The sequence below is a fragment of the Sapajus apella genome, unplaced genomic scaffold (assembly GCF_009761245.1).
Source record: "Sapajus apella isolate SASKATOON/1434 unplaced genomic scaffold, GSC_monkey_1.0 scaffold72, whole genome shotgun sequence".
In the NCBI taxonomy this organism is placed as follows: domain Eukaryota; kingdom Metazoa; phylum Chordata; class Mammalia; order Primates; family Cebidae; genus Sapajus; species Sapajus apella.
Window position 1 is genome coordinate 10,500,584 of NW_022437012.1, and position 18,569 is coordinate 10,519,152.

General features: G+C 36.6%; 1 protein-coding gene and 1 long non-coding RNA gene across 4 annotated transcripts in view; one reads left to right on the forward strand and one right to left on the reverse strand.

The window, feature by feature from the left end:
• Positions 1–18,569, forward strand: part of RAB3GAP1 (RAB3 GTPase activating protein catalytic subunit 1) — a 102,071-nt gene that overhangs the window by 60,508 nt on the left and 22,994 nt on the right. For all 3 annotated transcript variants that reach the window (XM_032250687.1, XM_032250688.1, XM_032250689.1), the window contains exons 9-17: positions 2,974–3,055; positions 5,300–5,368; positions 5,673–5,746; positions 8,449–8,541; positions 8,999–9,168; positions 11,013–11,102; positions 12,350–12,522; positions 13,735–13,789; positions 14,040–14,411. In XM_032250687.1, the coding sequence (XP_032106578.1) occupies positions 2,974–3,055; positions 5,300–5,368; positions 5,673–5,746; positions 8,449–8,541; positions 8,999–9,168; positions 11,013–11,102; positions 12,350–12,522; positions 13,735–13,789; positions 14,040–14,411 (1,178 nt within the window). The remainder of the gene's footprint in view (positions 1–2,973; positions 3,056–5,299; positions 5,369–5,672; positions 5,747–8,448; positions 8,542–8,998; positions 9,169–11,012; positions 11,103–12,349; positions 12,523–13,734; positions 13,790–14,039; positions 14,412–18,569) is intronic.
• Positions 4,923–8,540, reverse strand: LOC116531775. The gene is made up of 2 exons (XR_004260578.1): positions 8,445–8,540; positions 4,923–5,742 (listed from the first exon to the last, which is right to left on the reverse strand). It is a non-coding gene; the product is annotated as an uncharacterized LOC116531775 (long non-coding RNA).

The following is an 18,569-nucleotide window of genomic DNA, read 5'->3' on the forward strand; positions in this document are numbered from 1 at the left end:
TACTATGTAGTGAACGATTAACATGTCTGTTTTTAGACTATTATAAGAGAGGAGCTATTCTCAGCTCACCCTCATAAGCGGAGAACAGACATGCAAAAAAGCTTTAAAGAGAGTAGTGGTTCAAGAAGGGGGCTAAAACAAGGAAAGCAGAGAAGAAAAATATGTGTAGGGAAAAATAATAATTAACTTGTATTTTATAAAAATATAATCAAAATCAGTTTGTCTGCTTACCCTTGATAAAGGGATTCATTCAACAATCATTAATTACTAACCTGCAATAGACTAGGCGGTGCGAAGGAGAGCAATATGAACAACACATTACCTAAGTTCTAGAAAAGCCGTTTTATGGACATATATCCTAATTAATAGATTCCTGGGTGTTTCTTTCACATTTGATTATACCGAAGCGCATCTAATAAGGAATATAATACAAACTTATAAAGTACAAGAATTTTGCTAGCCTGAAAAGTTTTTTACCTACATCCCCCAGAGAGAAATAAAATAAACTAATATTATTTACTGTTTATTTTTGTTCTAAGTAGTTGGCTATTTATACGACTGAAAATAATTGGTAGGCATGAGGTGATACAAATTAATATAATACAGACTGGGCATGGTGACTCACGCCTGTAATCCCAGCACTTTGAGAGGCCGAGGCCAGCGGATCACCTGAGGTCAGGAGTTCAAGACCAGCCTGGCCAACATGGTGAAACCTTATCTCTACTAAAAACAGAAAATTAGCCGGGTACGGTGGCAGGCACCTGTAATCCCAGTTACTGAGGACGCTGAGGAAGGAGAATCACTTGAACCTGGGAGGCAAAGGTTGCAGTGAGCTGAGATTGCACCACTGCACTCCATCCAGTCTGGGTGACAGAGTGAGACCCTGTCTCAAAAAAAAAATAAATAAATAAAATAAAATTAATGTAATACATCCTTAGCTTTTGGAAGTTATATACTACTACTGTTTTATTTTATATACCACAAAATAATTTGCAACTCTAATGTACACTAAAAGGATCGTATCTAAACTACAACAGAGAAATAAATGCTGAGCTTTAGGTTTATATCAGAAGAAATACTCAAATGTTGGTGTTGGTAATTTTAGTTCCCGGGTAACAATACTCACTGGACAGTTTATAGCCTACTTCTAGTTAGAAGTTTCCATTCTTATCCTCCTTTCTGTTTCTTCCAAAAAGCAACAAACCAGTTTTAAAGATTTCCTAAGATATTGTGTTCTGCTCATGATCTGTGAAGAAGCCCAAGAGCTAGAACCTTAGCATTATAAGATTGCCAATAAGTTCTTTGTTAATCTTCTATTATCAGGTTTTTTAAATGGGGATAAAAATATTAACCTTCTCCCTCAATAGATTGAAAGCCATATAAATTCTTAACATTTTCCCTTCTAAGGAGGGAGGGACTGAACATGTTATATAATATGGACGAGACACTGTGTTTTTCATATTTTATATCTTATGTTGTATAATTTTCATTTACTTTTGAGGCAAGTATTACTATCTTTTGTTTTGTTTTTCGAGACAGACTCTCACTGTCACCCAGGCTGGAGTGCAGTGGCATGATCTTGGCTCACTGCAACTTCTGCCTCCTGGGTTCTAGCGTTTCTCCTGCTTCAGCCTCCTGAGTTGCTGGGACTGCAGGCTTATATCGCCACCCCGGCTAATTTTTTAAATTTTTTAGTAGAGATGGGGTTTCACCATGTTGGCCAGGCTGGTTGCGAACTCCTGACCTCAGGTGATCCACCCGCCTCGGCCTCCCGAAGTGCTGGAATTATATGCATGAGCCACTGTGCCCAGCCCAAGACAAGTATTATTATCTTTCTTAGAGATGTAAGTTTCTTAAATTGTAAGTTTCTTATAGAACCCATGTAACTGGCTTAAAGTCATATAATCAAATGATAAAGGTTGCATACAAACACTAGTCAAATTCCAAGCCTGATGTGCTTTTTATTCCACGAATTGCTTCTCCCTTTTTAATTCAGCTAAAACTTTTTTGTACAGTTATATTTTGTAATAATTTTTAGTTTACTAATTTATAAAATTTGCTTATAGTTTTGAAGCTTTTACAAACACACTTGTAACTGCTAGTCATTGTGATCTTTCTTATTATAAGCATTCTTTACTTGGTAAAATGAAATTGACTTGAGAAATTTACTGAATCAAGTAATTGATTAATATTTGATGACTAATCTTAATCATTTACTTAGTATGTAGATAAATGTCAGATGTGATTTTGGCAAATATGGGAAGTTTTCTTTTAACAGGCTTTAATTTTAGGAAATCCTAGTGTAGTGTGAATAATTGAGCACAATTTGTATTCTTTCAAAGAGAAAAAAAATCCTTTTGATGCCTTTTAGAAATGTCTGTGACTTCCTCAGGAGAGGGAGAACTAAGAGGAATGATTTACCTTCTAAGTTTTCTTCCAGTGTAATTTACCATTGATAATGGCAAGGAGGTTCTTTTCTGATCTTTATATATTTCCATTTACTATCAATCAAAATACAATGTTATGATGACAAATGTACTAATTTGCTATTCAGAAATTACTGATAGCAAAACTGATTAATGTAGTTAGTAATTAGATCTTTAAATATTTGGATATTATTTTTGGCTTATATTAATTATATTCTTTTAAAATGCAAAAAAAATTTACAGAAATATTCTCTTGAGTAATATTTAAGGAATATTTTCAGAAGGGCAAAATTTAGAATACATGGCTTGAATGAAATACTGGATAAATAGGAAATAAGTGTGCCCTTTTACTATTTTTTTACTATATTTGTCTTCTGGGGAAGTCAAATATTTGTTAGACTATTTGTGCTGTAACTTGCTGTGTCTTGCTATATGTGTTCTCTTATAGACACTTTTAAAGATATAATATTCCAAAGGGCTTAACCTAACTAGATTAGACTCTTCTATGCTTTTTGCCAAATAATGGAAAAATATTTCTTTTGTTTAGACATAGATGCCCTCGTAGGAGGAGAAGTTGGAGGCTTGGAGTTTGGCAAGTTGCCATTTGGTGCCTGCGAGGATCCTATTAGGTGAGAATTTCAATCTGTCATTTGAATTGTGGCATTATTTTACTTGGAATTTATATTGATATTGATTTTACTGTGCTTTATGATGCTATAGGTTGCTGGGATGAATGTAGTACTGGAAATAAAGACCTACACCTGGGTGGGGCACAGGCTCAAGCCTGTAATCCTAGCAACTTGGGAGGCTGCGGCGGTTGGCTTGTGAGGTCAGGAGTTCAAAGCCAGCCTGACCAATGTGGTGAAACCCCATCTCTACTGAAAAATTAAAAAATTAGCCGGGTGTGGTGGTGCATGCCTGTAATCACAGCTACTTAAGAGGCTAAGGCACAAGAATCACTTGAACCCAGCAGGCAGAGGTTGTGGTGAGCTGAGATCACACCACTGTACTCTAACCTAGGCAACAGAGCGAGACTCCATCTCAAAAGAGAGAGAAAGAGAGAACTACACTTGCTTTCTTTATTTTGTAATTTTACATGAAAACTTTCTGAGATTTAATATTCATCTATAATAAGAGTTCAGCAAACTGTGCTTTGAGCCAAATCTGGCCATTAGCCTATTTTTATATGGCCAGTGAAATCAAGATGGTATTTGTATTTTTAAAGGTTATAAAAAATAAAATAGAGACTGTATATGGCTCACAAAGCCTAAAGTATTTACTCTCTGGCTCTTTATAGAAAATATTTGCCAACTTCTGATCTGTAACATTTTTCAGACTTGAGATATAATTTACCTACCATAAAATTCACTATTTAAAAGTGTGCAATTCAAGGTTTTTAATATTTACAGAGCTGTGCAACCATCATAACCATCGAATTCCAGAACATTTTCATAACCTTAAAAAGAAATTCTTTACCTCTTAGCCATCATTTCCCTCCCCCGTCTTTCCAGCCCCTCCAGCTTTCTGTCTCTTTGGATTTACCCATTCTGGACATTTCGTATAAATGAACTCATATAACATGTGGCTTTCTTTGTGTCAGATTTCTTTTAATTAGCATGTTTTCAAGATTTGTCCATGTTGTAGCATGCATCAATCCCACTTTATCCATAGTGGGTATGTTGCAAGCCCCCCAGTGGATGAATGAAGCCATGGATAGTACCAAACACTAAATATACTGTTTTTTGTTGTTGTTGTTGTTGTTTTCTGAGACGGAGTTTCACTATCGTTTCCCAGGCTGGAGAGCAATGGCATGATCTTGGCTCGCTGCAACCTCCGCCTCCCAGGTTCAAGCAGTTCTCCTGCCTCAGCCTCCCGAGTAGCTGGGACTACAGGCGTGTGCCACCACACCCAGCAAATTTTTTGTGTTTTTAGTAGAGACAGGGTTTCACCATCTTAGCTAGGATGGTGTTGATCTGTTGACCTCGTGATCTGTGGGCCTCGGCCTTCCAAAGTGCTGGAGTTATAGGCATGAGCCACCATGCATGGCCAAATGTACTGTTTTTTTCTATGCATACATATCAGTAATAAAGTCTAATTTATATATTTGGTACAGTAAGATTTCCATATGTAGTAATAAAAATAAATAAATAAATAAATAAACAATATAAATTAGGCACAGTAAGAGACAGACAACACTAACAATAACATAGAGCAGCTATAACAATATGCCTTAGTAAAAGTTACGTGAATGTGATCTCTTTGTCTCTCTCAGTATATCTCACTGTACTATGTGCACTCTTCCCCTTGTAATCTCCTTGGTCACCAAGACAGTTACTAAGTAACTAACAGGGCAGGTAGCATAGACAGTGTAGATGTACTCAACAGAGGGATGGTTCACCTCCTGGGGCAGGATGGCACAAGATTTCCTCATGCTACTCAGAACAACATGCTATTTTAAATTTGTGGATTGTTTTATTCTGGAATTTTTCACTTAATATTTTCAGACTGCAGTTAATTTGGGGTAACTGAATGTGCAGAAAGTGAAGCTGTGGATAAGGGGGAACTAATGTACTTATGTGCTTTTTATGGCTGTAAATATACCATTGTATAGATATGCCACATTTTGTTTATCCATTCATTAGTTGGTGAGTTATTTATGCTTTTTGTCTATTATGTATAATGTGATTAATGTTTGCAAAACATTACCTTCATAAGGATGTGCTACCATTGCTAAATAAGTTGTTTCCAGTTTGTGTATTATAAATAATGCCACTCTAACATATTTTTATTTCCTTAGGATAGTTTTCTAGGTATTGAATAGAATTGCTGAGTCAGTATTAAAGCTTTTGGGTGTATTTTATGTTTTATTTTAGTGAACTCCATTTAGCTACTACCTGGCCTCATCTGACTGAAGGGATCATTGTGGATAATGATGTTTATTCGTAAGTATGTTAAGAGTAGTATGTTGAAATTAAAAAACTTCAGTAGAGTAAATTAACTCCCAAATTGCTAGTAATTTTTATATGCATTTTTTATTTTGTTTTGATTTTGGTGTTCCCTTTTGTATTTTATTGTCTAAAAACTTTTTAAAAACTTATCCAAATGGCTGTATGTATCTGGATAACAGCAAGTTTAAGTGAGACTAAATGGATTGTTTATTCTTTATGTTTTCATACATTTTGATAAGTTCATGAATCTTGCAGATTGTCATAATTAGGATCTTACATTTATTGGTTTGCATTTTAGTGATTTGGATCCTATTCAAGCTCCGCATTGGTCTGTTAGAGTTCGAAAAGCTGAGAATCCTCAGTGTTTGCTAGGTAACGTATATTATGCTCCTTTCCTGAAATACCACTGATCTGCCTACCTTCCAAATCAGAAACCCTGCATACATTCTTTATACTTTGTCATCTCCTCAGTTAACACCATGTAGGACAAAAATCATTGCTAATGGCAGTGAATCCTTTTTTGAACAGAGCCAGCAGGATTTCTTTCTTGTCTTCCAGTTTTGTCTTCCAGTTCTATACCTTAGAATTCTCCACTATTTTCTCATTATCTCAGCTCTATTTTTCTGATGTCTTTTTTCTTTTTTTTTTTTTTTTGAGACAGAGTCTGGCTCTGTCACACAGGCTGGAGTGTAGTGGCACAATCTCAGCTCACTGTGACCTCCACCTCCTGGGTGCAGGCGATTCTCCTGCCTCAGCCTCCTGAGTAGCGGGGACTACAGGTGCGTTCCACCACACCTGGCCAATTTTTTTTGTATATTTAGTAGAGACAGTGTTTCAGTATGTTAGCCAGGACGGTCTTGATCTCCTGACCTTGTGATCTGCCTGCCTTGGCCTTCCAAAGGGCTGGGATGATAGGTGAGAGCCACCGCTCTCGGCCTTCTGATGCTTTTATGTTACTTGCTTTCCCTCCTCCTGTGGCATAGTCTCAATCCTCTATTCCTGTTAATGAACCCGTTTTAGACTTTTGTTGTCCCTCTAGACCTGTGTTATCTGAAGAGCGCTGTTCTTGATGGCGCACATTAGAGCCCTTCTGTAGAGTTGCGTCACTCTGTAACCTATTTTCTGATATGGGAAAAGAAGTGTGAATAATTTTAATACACCTCACAATTTGAGGGATCAAGTGAAATAACGTAAATGGAAGTACTTTGAAAAATATTAATTGCTATTCAGATCATACTATTGTGTGTTATGGCTGGGATTCATCCCCTTCCCTTTTTTAGGTGTATCTCTTTCATGAAGTCTTTTGAACTCATCTCCTCAATGTGCCTTGTCATGCTTTTCCTCCTTATATTTAGTACACATGAAAATATTTTGTCCTTTTTTTAATGTTCATCCATGCCACCTTAACTCCCTATCATTTGGTATACTATCATTTAACTGATGGAGTTACCAAAATATTTATTATGACAATAATGATGCATTTCTCTAAAGCATTGTTTTCTTGAGCTCTTTAGCATTCATATGCTATTTGTCAAATGCTGATTAGTAGTTGCCATTTCTGCTGACTATATAATAGCAAAAACAAAGATGTATAAGGTATAAGTCCCACCACTGGCAAATTTGTCTGGGGTTTTAGGGCAACAGTATAGGGTCAGTGTCGAGTTTTACAGTTATACAGACCTTAGTTCAAATTCTAGATTGACCAGGTTGGGCAAGTTTCTTAATCTTTTTTAGCCCCAGAGTCCTCGTAAGTAAAATAGCAGTAACGCTGGTACATACTTCATTGGATTATTGGGAGAATCAAATGAGATTATGTGCCTGTGTGTGTGTGTGTGTATGTATCACATTTAACACAGTGCCTTTGTTATAGTGAATGAACAGTAAATGGTTTGTGTTGTTCAATTGTTGAATTACTACACATTATATTTACGTTCTAAGTTGTTTCTTAATAACATTATTATTCCTTGTCTTTTGACTTCTGTGGTAGTTGCAGAGGACCTTAGAACTGAAAGTATTCTCATTTTAGTTTAATGTTCCATGATCTTACCCTACCTCTTTTAATATTTTGTATGACTAGATTATAGACTTTTCCTACCTTTCTGAAGAAGCCCCAAAAGAGTTATGGGTTAATTCAGAATTAGTTGGTGAATTGTAAAATTTAGATGTACTTGATGTATTTTAGTACTGATAGTATTTGTTAAGCATTCATTTACTTGTGTAAACATTGGAGCTCTTTAGAAGATTCAACTTGCTTTACCTCTTTTTATAATAATGACCGACAGCTGGGTGCAGTGGCTCATGCCTATAATCCCAGCACTTTGAGAGGCTGAGGCAGGCGGATTGCTTGGGCCCAGGCATTCGAGACCAGACTTGGCAACATAGTGAAACCCCATCTCTACAAAAAATACAAAAATTAGCTAGGCATGGTGATGCACACCTGTAGTCCCAGCCTCTACCCAGGAGGCTGAGGTAGGAAGATCATCTGAGCCTGGGAGGTCAGGGCTGCAGTGAGCCATGATCATGCCACCGTACTCCAGCCTGGGCGACAAAATAAGCCCTGTCTCAAAAATAATAATAATAATGACAGAAAGCATACCTTTAATATGTAACAGAAACTGAAATATCTTTATCCTACATGATTTCCTAATTCTCTAGAAACATATCTTTAGCGTTTCTTTTTATTTATTAATGGATTTAGATTCTAGTAGTGTAGCAGTTGGAGAAGGATCACTACTATATAGAGTAAGTTCTTCTTACTTATATAACTTAATGACAAATGGATACTTTGTCTCATTGAGGCATAGAGTAAGAACTTACTATTAGGTACAGTTCTTTTTTTCTTTCCTCCTGGAAGGAGTTCTAAGGAAAAGCTTTTTAAATGTCCTAGGACATGGAGAGAAAGAGGAGAACAAGACTACCTTTGATATAGGATTAATTTTTGTCTTTTTTAGTGGAAAAATGAATAGTTTTACTTTCTACCATATCTTAATTAATAGCTTTTTGGAAAAAATACTTTATAGGACTGATTTTTTTTTTCAATTAAGTGTCAAAAATGATTAACTTTTTCTACCTAGGTGATTTTGTCACTGAATTTTTTAAAATTTGCCGTCGAAAGGAGTCAACTGATGAGATTCTTGGACGATCAGCATTTGAGGAAGAAGGCAAAGGTAACCTACCTTTTTTTTTAAACATTATTTTAAAATATCTTGTCCTTTTTCTTGGCACGTTTTTCAGCAACTTTTCATCTATTTTTTCTTTTGAATTAAGTTGGAGAATCAAGTTTTGATGGACTAGACAGCTACAGTTTCTTTCCAGGCTGTACCTAAGCGCTTGTGAAGACATTAAGGGCATTTAATAAGTTCTTTGCACCAAACCTGTAAAATATTTTGAAAAGCAGAGTTTTAGAGGTTAAATTATGAAGCCTCCTGGGGAGAAATAATTTGTGTGATACCGTCGTCACTCATGCTTGCATATAAAGCTGAATATGTATATTACTATTTTATAATTCTGAGACCATGTAACGCTAGTAAAAAGAATGAATAAAATATTCCATACAGTCATCAATTTGCTCATCACTCTGACCTGCTAAGGTTGGTGATATATTTATGTCTGTTCTTTTTTTAGAAATTGCTGATATATCTCATGCTTTGTCAAAATTGACAGAGCCAACACCAGTTCCAATTCATAAATTATCAGTTTCAAATATGGTACATACTGCAAAGAAGAAAATTCGAAAACACAGAGGTGTAGAAGAGTCACCGCTGAATAATGATGTCCTCAATACTATTCTTCTGGTAATAAATGATCTGTCTTTATAGGTCTATATGCATAATCATATATTCATTATGTATTCAGTTCCTTCTATGTGGTAGGCACTGACTTTGGGATATAAAATGAGTAAAAGAGTTATCACATTTAGAAAATTCCTACTAGTGTAGTGGCGAGAAGGAAAGTAAATAGTAGTTACAATACCCTGTTACATGTGAGAAATCTGGCAAAGGGGCTGTGACAGCACAGCAGAGGTGCATCTGTCTCTGTCTGGGCAGTGGGAATCAGGGAAGGCTTCATGAATAGGGACATTTGAGCTGAATCTTGAAGAAAAGAAGGTTTTAGAAGCAGAGGAATAGCAGAAGTCCAAGAGCATGTTGAACAGTTGATATTTTGTAACGTGCTTCCAGGAGTGTGACTAGGGTTAAGGCTGGAGAAGTAACGGGTAACCTGCCATGCTGAAAAACTGGCATTTATCTTACAGTTTAAGTAGAAGATCAACATGATCAGAATTATATTTTTGAAAGGTTGCTTTGACAACAGTTGAGAGAAAGCTTTTAGTGAGAACGAGAGGGAGTTAGAGTAGAGGGCTAAGGTGGCTCCTAGGGATAACGTGGTGGAATGGCCCCAGCTTGGGGGCCTTCTACAACATGGTTTTATGTCACATGACTTACTGCATGACTTTGAATAAGTCACTTCAGTTTCCTTATTTATAAAATATACTTAACAAAATCTTGCAAAGTTGTTGTGAGGATTAAAGGATCTTCTGTAACACTGCCTAGCATGTATGGGCCTTTGATAAATGATAGCTATTCTTACTGTAATTATGGTTAAAATCATACTCCCGGAAATTTGTGCATTAAGACAGCCTTGGGAAAAGCCTTCAAGAAAAATGTTGAAAAGAAAACTGGACTTGGAAACTTAATGTTAATCTTATCCCCTGCCATTTATCTGAACAAAACTCGTAGCCAACTTTTCAGCTTGTAGATCGTAAGATATGGACGGTGATACTTAGCTTACACAGTTGTATGAGAATAGGATAATGATGGTAATTATGCCTAGTATTGGCATTTGGCATATAGTAGGTCCTCTAATTTTTAAAACTCTATTGGACATGTTCTACAATATGTGGCAAAGTATACATAGTAAGAGGGATTACTAGTCAGCAGTACCACAAAACAATTGAGAGGAACAGCGATAAAAGGACTGTAAATAAATTTCTGTAGAGAGCCTCCTTCTTAAGACTGTATTCTTAAAGAATGCTATTCAAATCATATAGCTCAGTTGTCATGTACACTGAATTTTTTTGACTACTCCCACGCATATATATAAACAGAAACCACATGGAAAAGGTACCTTGGTTATTATAGGTTTAGACTGCTTCCTACTTTCTGGGGGTATCATAAAATAAAGTTGTGAGTCTTGAATATCATCTCTTAGTAGTCTATGTATGAAAGCCTGTGGATGATATAACTTAAGATTCTCACGAGTACATGAGTGTTTTTAAACTGTGTTTTATAGTTTTGTTTTTTAAATGGTAGTAACACTAAAAAAATGTAATGGCCTTGGATGAGCATGAAGTCACAGTGAAGAGATTTTGCTTTTGCACCATTCAGATTACAGAATCAAGTGATTACTTGTAAGAAAAAAATTCTGATTTCTAAAATTGGCTAGTCACTGAAACCTTGTGTATTTTCAAAGAAAAATTGAAAAAATTTGAGAATGTAGAACAAACTGGCCAGTACAACTGGAACATTTCCATTGTTTTAGCAGCAAAACCAATAAAAGTTAAATAATGTCTATATGAGTTATAAAAATCAACAAAGGAAATGTGCTCTAAAATCTGATTATTTTTTTTCTTTTCTTCAAGTTCTTATTCCCTGATGCTGCTTCTGAGAAAACATTAGATGGAACTACTTCAACAGATAATAATAATCCACCATCAGAGAGTGAAGACTATGTAAGTTGATTTGGAGTTAATATTAAAATGTTTTAAATGCACTGAATTTCCAGAGGTTCTATATATTTCTAGCTTAATAGCCTAATATCTTTTTCTTTTAAAAATTACCTTGAGAATTTTGGATGGGAGATCATGGTTTCCACCTAGATAACGAACTAGCACAGATACATATTTTGGGTAGCAAGAATTTTTCTGGAAACAGTGAAAAAATTGCATGAATATACTGTGCACAGCTGTGGGATTTCCCTCATTGTAGAGTTGTGGTGACTTCATTAAATTTATGTTTTTCAACAGTTTCTTTTCTATATATTTTTTGGTTTTATTTCTTTTCTATATTTTAAAACTAGTTAGTGAGTGGAAAACTCTTTAATGAAGGGTTAGGTGCAGTGGCTCACGCCTGTAATCCCAGCACTTTGGGAGGCCAAGGCAGGCGGATCACAAGGTCAAGAGATCAAGACTATCCTGGCCAACATGGTGAAACCCTATCTCTACTAAAAATACAAAAATTAGCTGGGTATGGTGCTGCACGCCTGTAGTACCAGCTGCTCGGGAGGCTGAGGCAGGAGAATTGCTTGAACCTGGGAGGCAGATGTTGCAGAGAGCTGAGATTGCGCCACTGTACTCCAGCCTGGTGACAGAGCAAGACTCCATCTCAAAAAACAAACAAACAAACAAAAAACCCAAAAAACAAAAAACAACAAAACCTCTTTAAGTAAAATGTGTAAAATTAGGTAAAATTTTCTTGGTCTCTTTGCCCAGTCTTTGAAAAATTAAGAAGTGGAAGAATTTAAATGACAAGTGTAGATATATATCAAACTTTCCAGTAGTTACTGCTGAGAAGTAGATTTCATGAGGTGAGAAAAAAAAGCAAAGGCTTTTTACATTTTCAGTTTATACTGTTATAATTTTTGTTGTTTGTTTAGATATGCTCATTTTGTAACTAAAAGATTTTTAAAGCAACACATGAAATTTGGAATACTTCCTAATGATTCCACAGAAGATATTGAAAGCTATAACTTTAGCTTTATTTTAACTATAGCTTTTTTTTTTTAATCTTAGCAGAAATCTTGAAAATATGGGACTGCCTAAGAATAGTGTATGCAGTAGTGTATTAGACATTTGATAATGCCTAGGTTAGGTGGGATAGGTTAATTTTAGAATTATAATCTCTCCCTACAAACTTTTCAATTATACGTGTAAAATATTTTGTTAACAAGTTTGCTTTGTTTCTATTTTGTGAAATTTAGAATCTCTACAATCAGTTCAAGTCTGCACCATCTGACAGTTTAACATACAAATTGGCTTTGTGTCTCTGTATGATCAATTTTTACCATGGAGGGTTGAAAGGAGTGGCACACCTCTGGCAGGAATTTGTTCTTGAAATGCGTTTCCGATGGGAAAACAACTTTCTGATTCCCGGGTAATAATTTCAATTTTCAATTGTTTAAATAGGATTTTGTTTGTTAGCAGACTTTTGATTTTTGACCCATTTTTTTCTCCCCTTCTGGAGAATGTGCCCTAAGAAAATGGTAAGAAGCTTAGACCTGATTTATGTTCAGAGGTGTTCACTGCAGCAAATTTATTAATACAATAGAAAAAAAGGGAAAACCTAAATATCAAACATAAAAATATAGTTAAATTTTGCTGTCTCTCTATAATAGAAAATTACAGATTGATTATGATTTTTTTCCCAAGAATCTTTAATAACAGATATTCATATTGTTTCTAATAAAGTAGAATATAATGCGTATACAAAATGCTTTTAATTATGTTGCTATATTTGCACAGAAAAAAGATTTGAAAGAAATACAGTGAAATGCTATCAGTTTTTCCCAGTGTGAAATTATATTTTTATTTTGTTCTTTATACTTTTATGTGTTTTCAAAGTCTTTTGTAATAAATCTGTATTTTGATGAACAGAACATTTTCATTAGCACATACGGTGATATTGCATAGTTCAGTGCTCATCTACCCATGCTAAGAGAGGAGAATCATGATTATTAGCAATATAAAATGATTACTGATCCAAAAACATTTTACATCATTTGCCAATCTCTGCTTAGCTGGATTCTCTCTTGGTTCTAGAGAGTTGGCTCTGGAACTTGTTACAGACCCAGAAGCATGTTGAATATGAGGGAGTGCCTCTGGCTGATTGCTGGGAATCTAATCATCTAGAGAAACCTAGAACTAGAAACAGTTTGAGGTCCTATTGAAATACAGGTGGAGATCTTGGTTTTTATAGTAAGAATCTACTCTAAAAATTTAGTACTGGATACACAAACTGATTTATTTTGTATGGTATGACATACTGCATGCTAGGTACTTCCTGGGGTGGGTTTAGGGACTTGTTCTCTTTTTAAATTTTTATAAGCCTGAAAACTACCCATAATTTGCTTTTATACTTTAAAGTATCTATTATATTTGCTATTGGTGATTTGTGGACTAGGAATATAAAATAAATTTTCATCTTTTAATTCTATGTGCTTCCCCTTTGTAATTCACTTACCTTACCTGTGGAAATCTAGTTTTGATTTCTTATCAGTGTAGTTTAAAATTATGGTTGTATAGATAATCATATCTGAAGTAATTTTACTAAAATTAATCTTTCTTTTCTCCTTACTTTATTTGATAGATTAGCAAATGGACCCCCAGATCTGAGGTGTTGTTTACTGCATCAGAAACTACAGGTAAAGAATTCCCAAAGATATACATAAATGTGGTCTTGATTTAATCAGAGATTATTCTAATACTGAATGTAAGAATGGGTTATATTCGGTTCTCATGGTGCTGCTGTAGGTTGCCTATAGTCAGTAATCACTGCAGTTCACAAGGTCCTAAGAAGTAGAGAGTGAAAATTAAATATTCAAGCAGTAGGTAGATAGATTTTTATTTTTCTGTAACTAATTCAAGTATAAATGTTATTTCTCTTTTCTTAAGATGTTAAATTGTTGTATTGAAAGAAAGAAGGCACGTGATGAGGGGAAAAAGACAAGTACTTCAGATAATGTCACTAATCTATATCCAGGGGATACTGGAAAAGCTGGAGACCAGTTGGGCCCAGATAATCTAAAAGAAACAGATAAGGAAAAGGGAGAGGTAGGAAAATCTTGGGATTCCTGGAGTGACAGTGAAGAAGAATTTTTTGAATGCCTAAGTGATACTGAAGAACTTAAAGGAAATGGACAAGACAGTAGCAAGAAAGGAGGACCTAAGGAGATGGCAAATTTAAGGCCAGAAGGAAGGCTCTATCAGCATGGGAAACTTACACTGCTGCATAATGGAGAACCTCTCTACATTCCAGTAACCCAGGTAGGATACACTAGTTCTTTCCATTTTAATGTATTTTGTTTTTTATATAACTTCATCCTAGTAGAAGATGGTGCTTTGGATAAGGAAAATTCTCCAAAAAGTCTATGTTTAGGCCAGGTGTGGTGGCTCATGCCTGTAATCCCAGCACTTTGGGAGACCGAGGTGGGCAGATCACTCGAAGTCAGGAATTCAAGACAAGCCTGGCCAACATGGTGAAACCCTGTCTCTACTAAAAGTACAAAAATAGCCGGGCGCAGTGGTGCACAGCCTATGTTTACAGATACAGACTATGTTTAAAAAAACTACAGGTAAAGATTTCCCAATGACAGATATATGGTCTTGATTTAATCAAGGACCTTTAAAAGATTAAACAAAGCCTACGTTTAAAGATTAAAGAAGTCGGCTGGGCGCGGTGGCTCACGCCTGTAATCCCAGCACTTTGGGAGGCCGAGGCTGGTGGATCATGAGGTCAAGAGATTGGGACCATCCTGGCCAACACGGTAAAACCCCGTCTCTATTAAAAATACAAAAAAATTAGCCGGGCATGGTGGTACGTGCCTGTGGTCCCAGCTACATAGGAGGCTGAGGTGGAAGAATTGCTTGAACCCAGGAGGCGGAGGTTGCAGTGAGCCGAGATTGCGCCACTGCACTCCGGCCTAGTGACAGAGCAAGACTCCGCCTTAAACAAAAAAAGATTAAAGAAGTCTAAATAAACTTTTGGGGCTTTTAGTTTGGGGCCTTTAGGTTTGCCATTTCTGAAATTGAGAAATGTTTTGAAGTTTAAGTAGATTACCTCATCATATATAAGGTGATTTATTATTTCTTAAAGTGAGTGGGGAATGCTCAGATGTTTAGAAAAGAAAATAAAAAAATATATAGAGAGAATAGAAGTAAATATCCTTCAATTATATGATTAGCTTTATCTGTTCAAAAATATAGTTTGAAGCCGTATACATGATTAGGATTTAGAACAGCAGCAACTCAACTACAATAGCAGCAATAGTTGTTTTTATGAATTTTGCTTTTTTTTTTTTTTTTTTTTTTGACACAGGATCTCTCTTTATCACCTAGGTGGGAATGCAGTGGCATGACCGTGGCTTACTGCAGCCTCAACCTCCTGGGCTCAAACGATATTCCACCTCAGCTTCTCAAGTAGCTGGAACTACAGGCTAATACCACCATAACTGGCTAGTTTTTTTGTGGTTTTTGTAGAGATGTGGTTTCGCTCTGTTTTCTGGGCTGGTCTTGAATTCCTGAACTCAAGCCATCTGCCTACCTAGGCCTCCCAAAGTGCCGGGATTACAGGCGTGAGCTACCACACCCGCCAGCAATAGCTTTCGTTGGTTTGTTTTTGCTTAAGTAATGTCTGAAAACTTTTTTTTTTTGAGATGGAGTTTTGCTCTTGTTGCCCAGGCTGGAGTGCAATGGCATGATCTCGGCTCACCACAGCCTCTGCCTCCCAGGTTCAAGTGATTCTCCTGCCTCCACCTCCCAAGTAGCTGGGATTACAGGCATGCGCCACCATGCCCAGCTAATTTTTTCTGTTTTTAATAGAGATGGGGTTTCTCCATGTTGGTCATGCTGGTCTCGGACTCCTGACCTCAGGTGATCTGCCCACCTCGGCCTCCCAAAGTGCTGGGATTACAGGTGTGAGCCACCACGCCAGCTTTTTTTTTTTTCCTTGAGACAAGAGTCTTGCTCTGTTGCCCAGGCTGGAGTGCAGTGGCACAGTCTTGGTTCACTGCAACCTCTGCCTCCTGGGTATAAGCGATTCTCCTGCCTCAGCCTCCCAACTAGCTGAGATTACAGGTGTGTGCCAACATACCTGGCTAAGTTTTGTACTTTTAGTAGAGACATTTAGTCCAGGCTGGTGTCAAACTCCTGACCTCAGGTATCTACCCACCTTGGCTTCCCAAAGTGCTGGGATTACAGGCATGAGCCATTGCGCCCAGCCTGAAAACATTTTATTGTGAAGAATTTAATCTAGAAAAAATGAAAGAGGCTGGGTACAATGGCTCATGCCTGTAATCTCAACACTTTGGGAGGCCAAGGTCGGGGTGGATTGCTTGAGCCCAGGAGTTCAAGACCAGCCTAGGCAACGTGGCTAAACTCTGTTTTCTACAGAAAAAAAAAAAAATTAGCCGGGTGGGGTAGCATATACCTGTAGTCCCAGCTACTTGGGAGGCTGAGGTGGAAGAATCAGTTGAGCCTGCGAGGTTGAGGCTACAGTGATCCGTGAACATCACTGTACTCCAGCCTGGGCAACAGAGCAAGACCCTGTCTCAAAAAAAAAAAAAAGTGAAAGCCACCATCCACTAATTTTGACTCTCATTCCTTGAAGTAACTAACGGGTATTATTGGCTAGGGTTATATTTCTTATACCTGTATATGCATTGATGTATAATACATATATGTGTGTACATAGTTTTATGGATTTTTTTTTTTTTTTTTTTTTAAGACAAGGTCTCATTCTGTTGCCTACGCTGGAGTGCGGTGGCATGATCATGGCTGACTGCAGCCTCGACCTTTTAGGCTCAAGTGATCCTCCTACCTCAGCCTCCCAAGTAACTGGGAGTGCACACCACCATGCCAGGCTGATTTTTTTCCACTTTAAAAATTTTTGTAAAGATAGGGTCTTGCTATGTTTCCCAGGTTGGTCCTAAACTGACCTCAAGTGATCCTTCTGTCTTGGCCTCTCAAAGTGCTGGGATTATAGGCATAAGCCACTGTGCCCAGCCTCAATTTCTTATAAACAATTGGTATTATCAACCATATAAATTTTTGCCAACATGATGGTCAAAAGTATTATCTTAGTGTTTTAGATTGTATATTCCTGAATTTTCATGAACCTGAGCATCTTTCAATATGTTTGTTAGCCATCCTTTTCTGTGAATTGCCCGTGATTTTTCTTTTAGTTTGCTCTCCTGTTCTTATTGAGTCATATGAATTCTTTATATTTTAGATGTGAATCCACAGTTATATATATTTTACATGTTTTCTGCTAGTCATTTTAAAAACGTGTTCATATATTTAATTATTGAGTTATGACTTAATACCATAAAGTGTACAAATCTTGGCTGGGCATGGTAGCTCACGCCTGTAATCCCTGCACTTTGGGAGGCCAAGGTGGGCGGATTGCTTAACCTCAAAAGTTCAAGACCAGCCTGAGGAACATGACAAAACCCCATCTCTACAAAAAATATAGAAATTAGCTGAGTGTGGTGGTGTATGCCTGTAGTTCCAGCTACTTAGGAGGCTCAGGTGGGAGGATGGCTTGGGGCCAGGAGGCAGAGGTTGCAGTAAGCTATGATTGCACCACTGCATTCTGGCCTGGGCAACAGAGCAAGACCCTATCTCAAAATATAAAGATAAAAAAATAAAATTCTTAAGTATACCACTTGGTGAGTTTTTATCAATATATGCATATTGATACATGCATATAACTACTTCTCAGATCAAAATATAGAAAATTCTCATCATCCCAGAACAGTGCTGACTAATAAAACTTTGTGTGAAGATGGAAATGCTCTACATTCTCTGTCTTTCCCATGTAATGCAATAGCCATTATCCAATGTAGCTATTGCGTGCTTGAAATGTGGCTGTTTCTAAGAAATTGAATTTGTAGTTTTAGTAGTCTGATGTATTGGATAGTGAAGCCCAATATTCCCCTCCAACAACTCTTTCTCTAACTTTTATCACCATAGTCAGTTTTTGAACCTTTTAAATGGCATACTTTGCTTACTCTTTTGTATATAAATGTAATAATACATTGTGTATTCTTTCATTCTATAATCATATATTATATACCATTCAGCTTTTTTATTTAACCACTGTCTGTTAGATTCATCCTTGTTGCAGGCTTCAGTGTTTGTGCATGTGTTACTACTTTGTAGTATTCTGTTCTATGAATTTGTCACAATTTGTTTATCCATTCACCTGTTGATGGGTATTTGGGTGGTTTTCACTTTCGGCTAATATGAATAAAGCTGCTATGAACATTCTTGTTTCTTTTGGTAGGCATAGGCACTCATTTTCTTTTGGGTAGAGTTGTTGGGCTATATGGTGGAAATATGTCTTGGCTCTAGTATATCTATCTAAATAGTCTCCCAAAGTGGTTCAACTAATTATTAACCTTCTCACCAACAATGTATAGTAAT